The 14,114-nt window shown below is 46.1% G+C and overlaps 2 protein-coding genes across 4 annotated transcripts in view; one reads left to right on the top strand and one right to left on the bottom strand.

Annotated features, from left to right (window-relative positions):
- SLC22A23 (solute carrier family 22 member 23) overlaps positions 1-6,520 on the top strand; it is a 116,931-nt gene extending 110,411 nt beyond the window's left edge. For both annotated transcript variants that reach the window (XM_074827337.1, XM_074827345.1), the window contains one exon: positions 2,157-6,520. In XM_074827337.1, coding sequence (XP_074683438.1) covers positions 2,157-2,514 — 358 coding nt within the window. In that variant the 3' untranslated portion in view covers positions 2,515-6,520. The remainder of the gene's footprint in view (positions 1-2,156) is intronic.
- Positions 6,521-8,004: 1,484 nt separating this feature from the next.
- On the bottom strand, positions 8,005-13,836 carry PSMG4 (proteasome assembly chaperone 4). 2 transcript variants are annotated; one of them, XM_074827323.1, is made up of 3 exons: positions 13,578-13,836; positions 13,365-13,440; positions 8,005-8,253 (listed from the first exon to the last, which is right to left on the bottom strand). In XM_074827323.1, exons 1-3 carry the CDS (start codon positions 13,761-13,763, stop codon positions 8,183-8,185), a joined length of 333 nt encoding a protein of 110 aa, XP_074683424.1. In that variant the 5' UTR covers positions 13,764-13,836; the 3' UTR covers positions 8,005-8,182. The 2 variants fall into 2 exon arrangements, with proteins under 2 accessions (XP_074683424.1, XP_074683415.1); XM_074827314.1 differs by having other exon boundaries at positions 8,005-8,257; positions 13,578-13,835.
- Positions 13,837-14,114: the final 278 nt, after the last annotated feature.

Genomic DNA, 14,114 nt, shown 5'->3' with positions numbered 1-14,114 from the left:
TGGCTTTTAAAACTCACCTCAGGTCCTTCTCAGGGGTTGAGATACAATTTAGCCATAGCAAACACTGATGTAAATGAGCGGGCTTTTGTTGCTCTGGAGCCAGCTTGGAGAGTGATTTGCCATGCATTTGGGGCTGGTTGTGTCGATTACTCATGTGAGTGTATTAATGAAGTGGCAGGGAGGCCAGTTGCACAATGGCCACATTCAGCTGGGTTTCTAAATTGCCATCAGAAAGCTGGCAAGTTTTTAATAAAGGCTTTTGCAGTATTTGGGAAAATTGGTTGTCTGTGAAAGATGCTCTGCCAAGTCTGGAGAATCAGAAGAAACATACATGAATTTTTGATCCAGTCAGTGTCCCAAGAGCATCTTTTGAAACCTGTGCTTGCTGCCCTTTAGCTGTCAAGTAAGCAGCAGTGGATTTTGGAAAGGATTGGGTGAAGATTAGCTCTAACATGGTGGCTGGCTGAGTGAATTTGGCGTTTGTAGGTTTATAGTGCTGTGATTTCTAGTACGCTCAGTAGTCAATGAAAGTTTTTTTCCCAAGTAGCTGATGTAAAGCAATTCATTTGCCTTCTGCAGTTGTCTTCTGTAAGGTGCGGTTATCGTTAATAATGACATCTCTGCCATTGGGCCATGAACTGAAGCAGCTGATCAGGCCCTTCTGATCCTCAGAGGATTTGGGAATAGATTGCAGCTCCCAGAGGAGCCATGGGAAGCATGCTGCCCGGGCAAGCTTGGTGGGGGAGTGGGGAGCAGGGTGCCAGCAATTAAGCTTGCGAGGAGACCTCCCTCCGCAGGCAGCAGGGCCTTTGCTAAACAAAGGACAAGCTGTCACGCTCAGAGATTTTCCTAAAACAAGTCACTTGAGGGTAACACTCTGCTGACCAGAAACCTCTGTTGTGCTGCAGCAGGAGGAGGGAATGGTCTGCCCCAGAGAAATGCCTGTGGTGGTGCTTCTGTTTGGGGTCACTCAGCAGGGATGGGCCCCAGGAGAGTGAACTGTGCCTCAAAATGAGGTGGGCATGTGGCCAGAGGTGTGCCAGGCCTGCCTGCTCCAGGACCTGGAGAGGCGTTGATGAGCAAGACAAGGAATTGCAAGAGAGGTTGCTTGCATAGCTGAGCATCAGGAGAGAGCACTGAATTTGGCTTGCACAAGCGACTTCCATGTTTGTGACTGGAGGAAGATGCGGTTATTTTCACACCCTTTTTTTTAGGCTTCAATGTGTTTTCATTGGGTTTTGGTGTGCTTGTGATCTCAATGCACAAGCACATTTCATTTAATAAATAAGCATTTCTGCCATAAAGACTATTTTATAAAGTTACCTATTTTTAATTTGAGCATTTCACCAATGCTAACCTTTTCGTAACCTTTCTGTGATGCAAGAATACACAAGAAGAGCAAGAGTGAAGTGAGGGACCTACCTCAACTTGTACAGTGAATTAAGAGGAGGTCTTGGAAATTAATCCCGAACTCTTGTTCTTCTGTTCTGACCACTAGCTATGTTACCTTTTTTTTTCATGAAAATTATGCATTTTATTACAACATCAGTGTGTCGAGAGGTTCCAGCCACAACATGTTTTTATGGAGAAAATATTTCAGCACTCAGTGTTTAGTATAATGGATCAAGGCTTGTAAAGTCTAATCTCTTGCCTCTGCTGATTGATGACAGATACTTTAGAGGCAGCCAGAACTGACTTCTGCACCTACTGCTTCTTGGTGTCTAAGCTGAAGAAGGCTGGCATGCTGAGCAAAATCTGGTTTTCCCTCAGTGAATATGGGGATACTTGGAAATGGGAATACTTTAGAGGGTTGTCTAGACACTGATGTGATTAAAGCTCCTCTCCTCTTTCTGTGGAGGTAGTTAGAGGGGTGTGGAAAGATACTTAAGTGGGTATAGTTATTTCCCCACCCTGAGGCAAATAGGCAGCAATGATCTACAACAGCAAAGCAATTCCCTACTAGAGTAACTGCACGGTATGAAAGCTGTAAGCAAACCAGGTCTGCCTCAGAGACTTCAGATGCCTGGGTGCATGCCAGGCAGGGGGGTAGTCAGGGGGACCTGTCAGGGCTGTGGGCTCCCCACCCCAGTGCTGACAGGGCTGCGCTGGCCGGAGCGGGCTGTGGGGCCGGGCTCTCACCTCTGCTGTATTTGCAGGGGAGGAGGACTGGGGCTGGTCCTGGCCAGTGCGGGCTTCGGCCGCCTGACTGCCCCCATCATGGAGCTCCACAACCAGAAAGGCTACTTCCTCCACCACGTCATCTTTGCCTGCTGTACACTCATCTGCATCATCTGCATCCTGCTGCTGCCGGAGAGCAAGAACCAGAACCTGCCCGAGAACATCCCGGATGGGGAACATTACACCCGGCAGCCCCTCCTGCCGCACAAGAAGGGGGAGCAGCCCCTGCTCCTGACAAACTCTGAACTCAAGGATTACTCCGGTCTCCACGACTCGGCAGCTGTGAGCGACGGGATCTCGGAGAACACCACTGCCAACGGGATGAAGTCAATGTAACCGGGTGGATTTTTTTTTTCCTTCTTTTTTTTTGGTTGGGGTTTTTTTTTTCTTCTCCTCTTTCTTTTTTGTATTTTATTTGATGCTGTTGTGCAGGAGGAGCAGCACTTTGGGCAAAGGTGTTTTGCACAGATTTTACAAACCAGTGATGGAGCAGACACAGACTTAGGGGAATTCAACTCTGCTGCTAAAGCAACTTTTGGCATCTTCAACTGTTGTGCAGATTGCTCTTGAAAAAGTTATGGGGGAAAAGACTCATCTGAGAAAAGACCTGGCTGGAGATAGCCCTTCAGAACTCTTTTTTTCCTGCCATTAAATATGTATATTTATTTTGATTTATTCTCAAGAAGCACTTTATTTCCTTTTCCTTTGATAGATCACAAAAATGAAGCCATCTTATTATAAGAGGTGCAGCCATTCCAAGAAAGAAACCATGGGGGGGTTGTTTTCTGTTTTGTTTTTGTGTTTCTTTAAAGGAAAGAGGGATCCACTGCAAAGTTGAATTGACTAAGTTTAGACTTGTTCAACATTCTTCTGCCTGTCTACAAAGTCCAAGCGCCCAGGTTGCCTGCTGTGTTTGTATACACCAAAAAAAAAAAAAAAAAAGCAAAACCTGTTGTGAGTCAAACTCTGACTGCATTTTAGGCAGCTTATGTTTCTTTTTATATCCCATGTGCACTTAAAAGTTACTTTCTAAATTAGTACTTTTTTTTTTCACCAAATGCAGTGAAGAAAATCCTACCCAAACAAGCTGATTTTTCAGTGAGAATCAGCCTTCTGTATTTTAAGAGTCCATTAATCTATTTTAGATAGTTCCCGCTGGTCTTTAATGGTAATGTAGATGATGTAAACGATTTGATCAATGATGCAAAACTTAGTTTTGCTGAGAATGGCTTTATTTACCAGGAGGCCCACAATCTCTGATTGACTGCTCCAGGAGAAGAGCATAAACCAGCAGGGACAAAAAATAAGGAGCATGGGCTATGATCTGTACCTTTATTCCAAAAGGCAGCACATCTGGGATTCCAGTTCCTGGGAAATGAGTGTCCTGGTATTGCCTTACCTGTTTCCAGAACCAGGGTTTGGGTTTTCAAGTGGACAAAATGCTCAAGTGACTGTTGGAAAGAAATTAATTGATAGCCTGTCAATAATGACTTATGGTCTGCTGTTGACTGTCTTGGGGGTTTTAGAGATGTTTTCTGACCCAAGAAAATACAGTGAACTCGCCCAGATTTCCCCCCTTCCCCAACTGCTCTTGTAGGATTTTCATTCAGGAAAATAAAAAGTTTACTTAAATTGGATCAATCCTACTCTGGACTAAGCAAAGTGAACATCCAGTTTGTATCCTACTGTGCAGATGGCACTTTGATAGTGGTCACTTGACTTCTCTCCTCCAGCCCCCAAACCATTTCCTTTGGCCATCGGCTTTGGGTTCTCACTGTGAATATTGTGAGGATCTAGTTCAGTGCAAGGTCTTTGTAACCAAACAGCTTTCTTGCACTGTGGTTAACCTCCCTGCTCTCCCTCCCTCTTCTCCTTTCTCACTCAGGCCATCCATTTGTGATTGCTCAGTAGTGCAGACGTTCAAACAAACAGAGCAGCAGGATGTCGATGTTGTATTGAGTGTCCATGTGATTGCCACTTTGTTTGATGTACATCTTGCGTTCGTACGCATGGAAAGCGCTCATTTGCACTTTCCTCCTCTACTTTCCCTCTCCCTTCCTCCTTTGCTGTATATATTGTCGATTAACTACTGTACCTAACAATTTCCATCCTCCATTAGGCTGCCGATGTCCTCTTACAGTCCCCAATAAATCAGAGATACGTGCTCCCCAGCGGGCGATGCAGTAGGTAGCGTAGCCTCAGACGCTGACAAGTGCAAGGGGACAGGTAGACCTGCAGAAGCGACAGAGATTGTTGTGTTCAGAGTAACAAAGTTGTCCTAAAGCTGCTAATTTTTGTACAGAGGATGTGGACATTCGGGTTCTTCTTGAACCTGGTAAGAAACACTGGACCAGTTGATGGTAGTTTTGCCCAAAGTTACACTACTGTTTTTTTTCACCTTTGCTAGACTTGCTGTGACAGCGAGAGCCCGATCTTCCTTACGCTCAAGTTTTGTCAAGCTTGAGCTTGACTGCTTCTCTTTTTATTCTGCGCTGAGACTTCTGCAGCCTGCGTTCACCTGAGGGAAAAACCCAGGCCTTCCCCATTCATGCAGTATTCACGTGCCAAATTTGTGCAATACCTGTTGCCTTCAATGCGAGATGCTTGTTGCAAGCCACACATATTGGGGTGGGGGAAAAAAAAAAGTGGGTTCACAACAAAAAATTGAAGAAGCAAAACAAGTCTTAATGGAAGAGAAAAAGGGCCTGAAAGCGGAGAAGGTGCAAGCGCAGAGGTGGAGAGCAGCATCCTGCCATCCATCGTGCTGTGGAGCCAGTGGCTCCTTCGTTCGTGGTCTCTGTGCCTGTGTGCTCGAGCTATGGTACAGCTCTTGTAGACCATCCACAAGCCTATAAAACCGGCTGCTTCCAGCACTGTCAGCGGTCCTGGTGTGCTCACCGCTGTTGTCCACAGCGCTTTATTGTTTCCTATTCTGGTGGTTGCTCTCTGATGACAGACAGGCCCACGGAAGAGAATGGTTATTTAAACATATCAATGTTTGTATAGTAAACAAACTAGGTAACAGGAACATGTGGCAATTTTTTAAAATTTGTATGAAATTGACTTGATTCGCTGCTTTCTGGGTTTTTTGCCTGAAACCAGGTAGTCAGTACTGATCTTCTGCAACGTGGGGAGCCCCAACTTTTCAAGTTGGTCTGGCCCTCTGCCTCTGTCATGACAATAAAACACAAACTAATTTCCTGCCTTGGCAGCTCCAGTTTTGCTCCTTTCCCTGAAAAGATGAACGCTTCTGTGATTATTATTTTTTTTTTCCATGCATGCTCACAGAGTTGGAAAGCTTTTGCTACGTGTATCTTGCGTGGAGGAGTCGGGTACCAGGTGACAACAGCAGGGCAGAAAGGAAGCGCGGAGATGCTTACCTGGCTCTGCCTAGTCCTGCGGCAGGATAGGGCTCTCTGCTGGGGTCCCAGTCGGCCACACCATCAGCTCCTCAGCCGTGTCTCTTCCACAGCCATCACCAGGAAAGGCTTTTCTCAGGCGGCTCTTTCTGGCCACCTCAACACAGGAAGTGGTCAAAGCTGTCCTGTCCATTTTGGCCTTTTTCTGTGAACCTTCAGTAACCTCTGAGCCCATCAGTGGATTTTTCTTTGGGTTTACCATTTAAGGGCTTTCTTCCATCTTTGTAAGTTTAAACAAAAATGTGAAAGTGACATTATGCTTGATCTTGGGGGGTTTATCCCTTGTTAAGGTTTCAGTACTGGTTTTGTTGCCAGACATGCTGCAAATGGTAACAACAGTCACCCGTTTGCAAGTGTTTTGTGGCCACTCAGAAAGGGGGTTGTATGATTTACTTTTTTGTTTCGTTGAGCAGGCTTTTTTTTTTTTTTGATTGAAGTATTTTACTTAACTGTTGCCACTTCCTGGAGCCAAACACAAAACGTCACCAAATTGGAAGCAGAAGTGCCATTAACTGAACTCTGTGAATGTCAAATCAAGTTGCGCCTGTAGCTGGCACATAAGACAACACTATTCAGTGGGGGGATGATCTTTCCCACTGTAACTTTTTTTTTTTAAGAAAAATAAAATGACAAACCTCATTTTAAGTGTATTGTGTAAAATGTTTTGGGAAAGGAGTATGGTGTGTTATGTCTAGTGGGTGAGACCTCCCTCCCCATTTCAGTTTCTGATGAAGTTTTAAAGAATCGTGTTACTGTATGTTTTGATCATGAATAGTCTGGTGGTGCTTCCTCATAGCACAAGCTTAAATCAAGTACTGAAAACAGTCTTACAAGCTAAATGTCTGCATGATGTTACATCTGTTGTACCTACTGAAGAGAACTTTGTATGTAAATGTACAGAATAAAATGACGTTGTCCCATCAGTTTGCTTTCCTTGGTCTGGCTCCCTTGAAGTGACTTCTGAAACAGCCCGGCAGCAGCTAATGTCAGTGACGCCGCAGCAAACACAGAATCACAGAATCATCTAGGTTGGAAAAGACCTTGAAGATCATCTAGTCCAACCATTAACCTAACATTGACAGTTCCCAACTACACCATATCCCTAAGTGCTATGTCAACCTGACTCTTAAACAGTCCTACCCCTCCTCTACAAACAGAGTGAGATGATTGTAAATCAGGCTAATTAAATCAGCACATTGATTTGCAACTAATTATCCTTTATAGTCAATCACAGAAGAATAGTTGACTCTGTTTCCTAGCTGGTGTAAATTAAAAAGAAAATACCCTCCAACAGTTGCTTTTTGCTATTGCAGTCCTGAACCATGGCCAAGGACCGACGCTTGTTCCTACCAGGTAAGGAAGGGTCCTCTGCACCCGCATCAGATCTCAGCATTGGAGCCACGGGGTGTTCAAACCCATTTGGACAAGAGACTCAGGGATTGCGCCTTCTATATCAGCAACCTCTCAGCTACAGGCTTTAATTGCCGATTATGGAACCACAGCAAGGTAAGTTCATCAGTTTTCTGTAGGTTAAGACAGTTGTCTAGCAGCAGCTCTAGTAGTTTGTACTGGAAGCTTATGTCCGAGTCAGGGCTCAACTCGCAATGAAAAAGAAACAACCTGGACTTGCTCATCAGGTTGCTATGCTCAGTGTTCCTCCAGATGGCTGTGAATAATGGGGGACGTGCCACCACATGTATTGACAGCTGCAAACGGCCACTGCGCCATTGGCTCTGTGGCTGGTCTGGGGTTTTTGGTATAGTTAACTTTTAGCTGCCCTGAACAAAATAGCCCATGGATCTGCCTTTGAAAGGATATCCATTCTACCTAAAAGCAAGTCCAGAGCTGTAGCAGCAGGATGCTTTGCAGCAGTGGTGGTAGCAACTGCTCTGATTCTTCTAGTGAGTATGCTCAATTTACACACATGATGCTCTTCTAGCAGCCTGGCAGATTTATCTATTGCTCTGAAATTCAAGTTGTGCTTTTTCCTTCTACATAGCCCTGGGGATGTACAGATAACCCTTTGTGAAACCCTTCTAGTGTTCTCAGTGCCCAAGAAATGGAAGGAAATCCAGTGTTTAGCACTAGTACTACAACCAACAAGGGCTAAAAGGAGCAAAGTAACACTCATTTTATGTTATAGCTTTACAATACAAAAATGTGGTGTTTTTTAATTTCAACACTAAAAGCTGTTTACTATGTTCAGTACTAGTACGCAGTAGATTAATTGTACAGCTAGAATTTGGAACTGATTTCCCAGCAGATCCCAGTATTGAATGGAGGCCGGACACTGCACGTGCTTTTTCAGTGATGTTCATACATTGCAGCATATTTTCTACTCTACTCACCTATCCCCTACTTAACAGGGTAGTAAATTTGAAAAAAATAAATTCCAGGTCCAACTGTATTTAGGTCCATCTATATTTAATAACAACTTCAATCAAAACAATACAAAACATACTAACTTAATGTCAGTGTGTAAATTGCAATCAGTTTTTCTAAAACAAAAACTTCAGGTTATTTTACAGTGATGCAAAGTCAGAACTTCTCTGGAAAAGCCATCATTTCTTCTTTGATCCTATTTTCTATGAGTAAGGTGAAACTGCTGTCTGTGTTTTGAAGATTGTAGCTGACAAATACCTGTTTTTTGGTCTTGCTGGCTAAAACACAAAACAGAGTAGTCAGCCATAGTTTGCTCTTACATAAAAGTGATGACAGTATTCAAGCAAGCCTTTTAAAAAGCCTTATCATGCAGACTTCTAAGACAATGTTCTCCACTCCTGCTGTGCTGGACCCCATTACAAAGGAATAGCAGAACAAGTACCTGAGGGGTGGTGCTTTGGGCAAAACTATGCACGTCATTGCAATGGGCCCTATAAACCTGGGGACTATCAAATAGTTTTTGGCCTGATGCAAAAAGCCGTTAGTCACTGGAAAGCCTTGCAGTGCTTTTAGTGGGTTTTTGGGTGCTTCTTAAATATAGTACAGTTTAAGTGAACCCTAGTCTATACTGGACTCTTAGCACTGAAATCTAGTTCATGAGTTGGAAAGTCTATGCTGTGAAAAACAATCACAGAGGGAAAGTGCACAAGAAAGTGATTAGGCCCCAGTTAACAAAGTTCTGTGTGATTATGAACACCCAAAAAGTGTGCACCAGTCTTGCCTAAGCCTGCTGTCAATAATTTTGTTTCCTTTAACCTTTATTTATACTGTGTCCATGAACACTCCAAGAGGCTGGACAGCCTGCACTGAACGTGATAAAGCCAAGCGCGAGTTAGCACGAGTTCCAGGCTACTGTAATGACAAATACCTAGAGAGAGGTGCTATAAAATTAAGAGTTGCCTTCGTGACAGAGCTAATTAACAGTGACAAAAATAATGTCCACTGGGGCAGGAAGACTTAATTATCAGAGTAGAATAGATAACACCAAGAAGTGTTTTATAAATAAAATTGAATCCTACTTAGATTTTACCCTAGTACTACAGCAAATTTGCAACTCCCCTTATACATTGCTAAAGCTAAACTTTGTGAACAATGTAAACACAACACAGGAGAAATAGGCATTAAATTTAAATTGAGTTGTGTAAAATAGAAGAGAAAAAAATGGCATTTGGGTCATGAGATATTCTTGGCAGGGAGTGAGCTGGGAGCTGATGATCCCAGGGACAAATTAGGCTGTTCTGCTGAATATTCAAAAATAACATCTGAATTTAAAAAATTGAAAATAAAGACATCAGAACTCCTAATATCTCAATCCTTTCTAAATGGGAAAGTTAACTACAGAAAACCTATATATACACATATAAAATTTAAAAACGCCTTTGAAGCATTTTCATTATGCAAATCAATTTATTATTTTCCTTTCTAACAGGTTACCAGCTCCCTGGCTTAGTAAGTAGAGCTGCTTCTGAAATGCCAGGACTCATTTGCCTTTTAAGACTTGGCACTACAAAATGCTGATATAATGCAGCACGTTGCTCTGATTGCAAAAAAATTGGCACTTGGCACCAGATTTGGTGGTATAAAGCAGCATGTTTCGTAAGCCCTAGCACTTCATCATCATGCCCTAAATGAATGCAATGCTAATTCTGAACTAATTAATAGTATTACCCTAGCTAACAAACCTATATCATACACTGCAGTGTCAAAACTCAACTTCTTATGTTTCCATAAGATTCGCTTCAGTCTCTGGGATGCTGTTCCAGTTCCTGGGAACACCGAATCCCTCAGGGCTGCCTGCGCAGAGGAGCTCTGCTCCCAGCACTGTGCCCCAGCTCTAAGGCGCAGCGGGACCTTTTTTGTCCCCGCTTCCACGCAGATTCACTTGGACACATGGCCTCTTGTGGAAAGGGCACAAGCGGGAACATCTTATACCTCCATGGAAGACCATCTGCAACTTCAGAGTAAAGCAGAAAACTGTGAAAGACGGGGCTTACCTAAAAACCCTCCAGCAGGGCTGCTTCCCACACAGCCTGGCTACTCGGCCCTGTTGCACCAGCCCCTCAAAGAGGGGAAAAAGCTTCCTCAGCAGCCCATTGTCCAGAACGTGCTGAATGCCAAGAGGCACTATGGCTTCACAGACCTGTTCCTACAACCTCATGGACAGGGCCAAGGCCCAAATCTAAGCTTTCAGAGAAGCCCAGTGGGAGCAGAATAGGCAGAACAAGTGTTAAAAGTCCATAGACCATTCATGCTGGAAAAGAGGTGGTGGAGGGGAACTGTGCCCAGCTGGGAAAGACTCAAAGAAGAGGTTGTGATCTTCACCAAGAGTCTGCCAGTCCCTACAGAGGGAAGATGAAGACCTGGCGCTATTCAGCAGTCACTGCGTCTGAAAGTACTGTGATTTCAGGATATGCAGGTAAGGGAGGCACTAACAGATGAGACTTTCTCAAGAATCAGAATCCACTAACCTACAGAAAACAATCTTTTAGGATTTGGGTTTTTTGACTAGTGAGAGACATCTTGTGCGACAGCAATCAGGCAGGGTAGTGGGAAAGAGTTCTCGCACTTAATGCAAACAGATATAGATACAATTAGGTAGAAAGAAGAGTAGGAACGTGGCAAGTGTGTCTTCAGCAACGGAAAAGAAAGAAAAAACCCAAACCCTGAAATAAGGGAGAAGATAGAGCCAGTACACCAAATGCAGCTGTTCTGGCTAGGACGCCTACCAGGCTATAAAGGAAACAACAGGAGAATGTGTACCCTGGTGCACAGCAGCACTGAAACTCCTGCTCCAGGGCAGGGAACCTGACACTGCAGGAATAAACGGCAGGTGATGGAATGCGATGGGGAAGTGAAAGAAATAGAAATACTTATGTTCAAATGGCATCATATGCTACTTAAATTAGTGCCTGTGAAGACCAGAATGGAAACAGCATGAAAAAAATGGTGACGGCATAGGGAGAAAAAAAAAAAAAAGAAAATAAGATACTGCCTGCCTGAAGGTTACCACATAGCAGAATGGTTAAAAAGGCTACCTTGGAAGTACAGCTACAAGTCAGACTTGGCTGTGAGTAGCATCGCTGTTAATACAGAATTTGTGGGAGTAACAAGGATTTTAATTTCCCAGAGGAAAACTTACCAGTAACAGCAAAGCTTGGTATTTCTAGTCAAGGCAGAACACAGATTTCCTTACCAAGCACTTTGTGAAACAAAGAAGATACAGAGATGCTTAATGATGATCTTGCAGATCCACTGGTTTCAAGACAATGAACAATTTTGGAATAAGTGACCATGAGCGGACTCAAGTTGCTGGACTGACAAAACAAGCCTAAAAACTAAGGTGTTGGATTTCAGAAAGAAGATTTATTTCTCTTCTTGAAACTCCGTTATGATCAGGTGAAGAGGAAGCATGTAATTATTCAAAGCCAGAAGTGTATTATTGACTTTCTCTTTCCAATCAAAGCTGAAAAAGGTCTACAGGCCTTCCTCAATACAGTATACCTTAAGCAGGATAGCACGAATAAGAATTATATCTATAACGAATATAAAACGGACTGAACAGCAATGAAAACTACAACCCAGAGGTTAGATGGTACAGATACAGAAGGATATTGCTGAAAACCCCAGCTGGGTTGCAGCTGACACAGAAAGCTTAAGACAAAATAATGGAAGATACTTAAAGTACAAATAGGAAGAAAACAGGAAGGTTCATTACACTCTGAGGATAAAGAGTAACCGATATCCCAGTACCAAGCAACACTATCAGTTCTCAGTAACAAAGTATGTGAAATTAGCAATGTAAATGAGAAAAGGACTTTAAAAAAAAAAAAAAATCACTTACTGAGAGAAAAAAAAAATCACATGACAGGACAGCCTCTGTCCTAGAACACTGAAAGAACTAATATAAGAAATGACAAGTTATTACCAACTCTAGCTATGAAATCTGTAATAAATATTTTAAGAGTGAAGATAGCGTAAGTACTAAAAAAAAAAAAAAAGACAGTAGAGGGTAGGAGTCACTTAGAGCTGTTAGCTGGACTCCAACGCTACACAGAAGCCTAGAACAAGATTCAGAAGAAATGAGTAATGAGGAGACCAAACAGAAAATGGAATAAACTGTTACGTTTTATCCAAAGTAAACCCTCTCTGACTACATTTTTACTAACTGACCTCTTAAGGATAATGCACTGCTTATAAAGAAATCACATTATACAGTACCCTACAGAATCATTACTTAAAGTGGAAATGATTGAAACCAGTACGTGGAGAAAGAGCTGCCACCAGGGGAGACTGCAACAGTGGTTATTAAAAGTTAAGTTATCAGGAAGAAGAAAGGACACTAGCACCGTTTTTCAAAGATCAGCCTTATGAGCAACCTTTTTATATATGTGCATTAGTGGCCACAGAGAAGTAGGTGTGGACTTGTGAAACTGCCTGACAATACAAACTCAGGACGTATTGCCTGTAATGAAGATCAGCACATGGATAATTAAGAAGAATTATGTGGCCTTTCCCACTGAAGCCACAGAAGATGAGATTGAGCAGCGTCTTGCATTTAAAACCCAGTAACAGGTACTTCAGCGGTTCACCAGTTGGAGCTGCATCAGTTACTGGTAGGTGATGATGCGTAACCGGTGTGATGCAGCTGTCAGAGCTGTGAGGGTGCTAGGATGCATTAGGCCAAGTATTTTTTTAGAGAAATACAAGGGTTTGAAAGTTAGCATTCAGATTCAGAAATGTGGCATTGCATTGGGTACAGCAGGACACTCTTACACGTGCTGAAAATGGAGACGTCCCAAGAAGCGCCCGTTAGGTGCTGCAGAGACAGTCAGACCAAACACTGTGAGATGATCCAGGACTTTCCAGGCCAAAACGTCTCAGAATTTGGGGGCTAAAAGATGCAAGACGTGACGAGGTGTGGCTTCATCTTCAGGCAAAAGGCAGGCGGCTGGCGTGACGGCCACCCCCCTGCCCAGAAGCATTTACAGCTTTAGAGAGGGGAGCTGGCTGGAAACCCCCCTCGCTAGGCCCAACTGCGTCCGTCCCCCGCCTCACGCCCAAAGCCAGGCCCGGGGCTGCTCACTAACACGCTTCTGATCCCGCTCAGCGTGCCTCGGGGGAGGCCCCGCCGGCTGAGCTCGGGCAGACCTGCTCGCAGCTGAAGCAGCGCGGCTCGCAGTGGAGCCTGCCGCGGCCCGCACCGCCGGGAGGGGCGGCCGGCCCGCAGGCAGCAGCCCCGAGGGCACCGGCCGCTGCTCGGCGGGGCCAGCGAGCACCGCAGCCCCCCCACGCCCGCCCAGCCCCGGGTCTGCGGCCCCCACCTACCCAAGCGCTGGGCCAGGCAGGCGGAGGCGGTGTCGGAGGGGTCCCCCAGGAGCGAGGCGGCCACCGGGATGCTGTCCTGCAAAGGGAGCGGAGGGCTCAGATCACGGCAGCGCGGGGCGGGAGACCCGCGGCCCCGCCACCCGCCCTCCCTCCCTCGCCACCCACCCTCCCCCGCCCCAGGGCCCCGGGAGAGGCGGCGGCGGCGACACTCACGCGGGGGCTGCACATGGCGACGGCCAGGCTAGCGAGGGCGGGCGCGGCGCCCACCCAGAGGAAGAGCGAGTCCCGCAGCCGCATGGCGTGGAAGTGCACCCACTGCTCGCCCAGCCGCCCGCTGAAGTCGTGCAGGGCGATGCCGCCCGCCGCCGCCGCTGCTCCCCCGCCGCCCGCCGCCTCCATCCGCCCTTCTCCCGGCGCGGCCAGGCCTCGGCACGCAAGGCCCGAGCGGGCGGCCCGGCCCGGGGAGGCGGCGCTCCGCCGCGCCCGCCCAGCCACGGCCGCTGCCGCCGGTGCCGCCCCCGCCCCTGCGCAGCCGCCCGCCCCCCCCCGCCCCGCCCCGCCCCGCCCCTGCACGGCACGGCACGGCACGGCACGGCACGGCACGGCACGGCGGCACCCGAGTGGGCGCAGGCTCGCTCCGTGCGCGGCTTCCCCGGGGCTCACGCCCGCCCGGGGCGGTGCGCGGTCCCCCGGTGTGTCCCCGTTCCCCGCCCCGCCCCGCGTACACCCGCTGCGCCCTCCGCGGGGGCC

This window comes from Strix aluco, chromosome 1 (assembly GCF_031877795.1).
Source record: "Strix aluco isolate bStrAlu1 chromosome 1, bStrAlu1.hap1, whole genome shotgun sequence".
Lineage (NCBI taxonomy): Eukaryota > Metazoa > Chordata > Aves > Strigiformes > Strigidae > Strix > Strix aluco.
This window is presented reverse-complemented; position numbering and strand designations above follow the sequence as displayed.

Excerpts from the sequence above, each read along its gene's own strand:
- PSMG4 (XM_074827314.1), bottom strand. The coding sequence starts at position 13,763 with ATGGAGGCGGCGGGCGGCGGGGGAGCAGCGGCGGCGGCGGGCGGCATC. Across the intron at positions 13,441-13,577 it reads TCGCCATGTGCAGCCCCCGC|GACAGCATCCCGGTGGCCGC; the intron begins GTGAGTGTCGCC and ends CTCCCTTTGCAG. Across the intron at positions 8,258-13,364 it reads CTGCCTGGCCCAGCGCTTGG|CCAGCAAGACCAAAAAACAG; the intron begins GTAGGTGGGGGC and ends TTTGTGTTTTAG.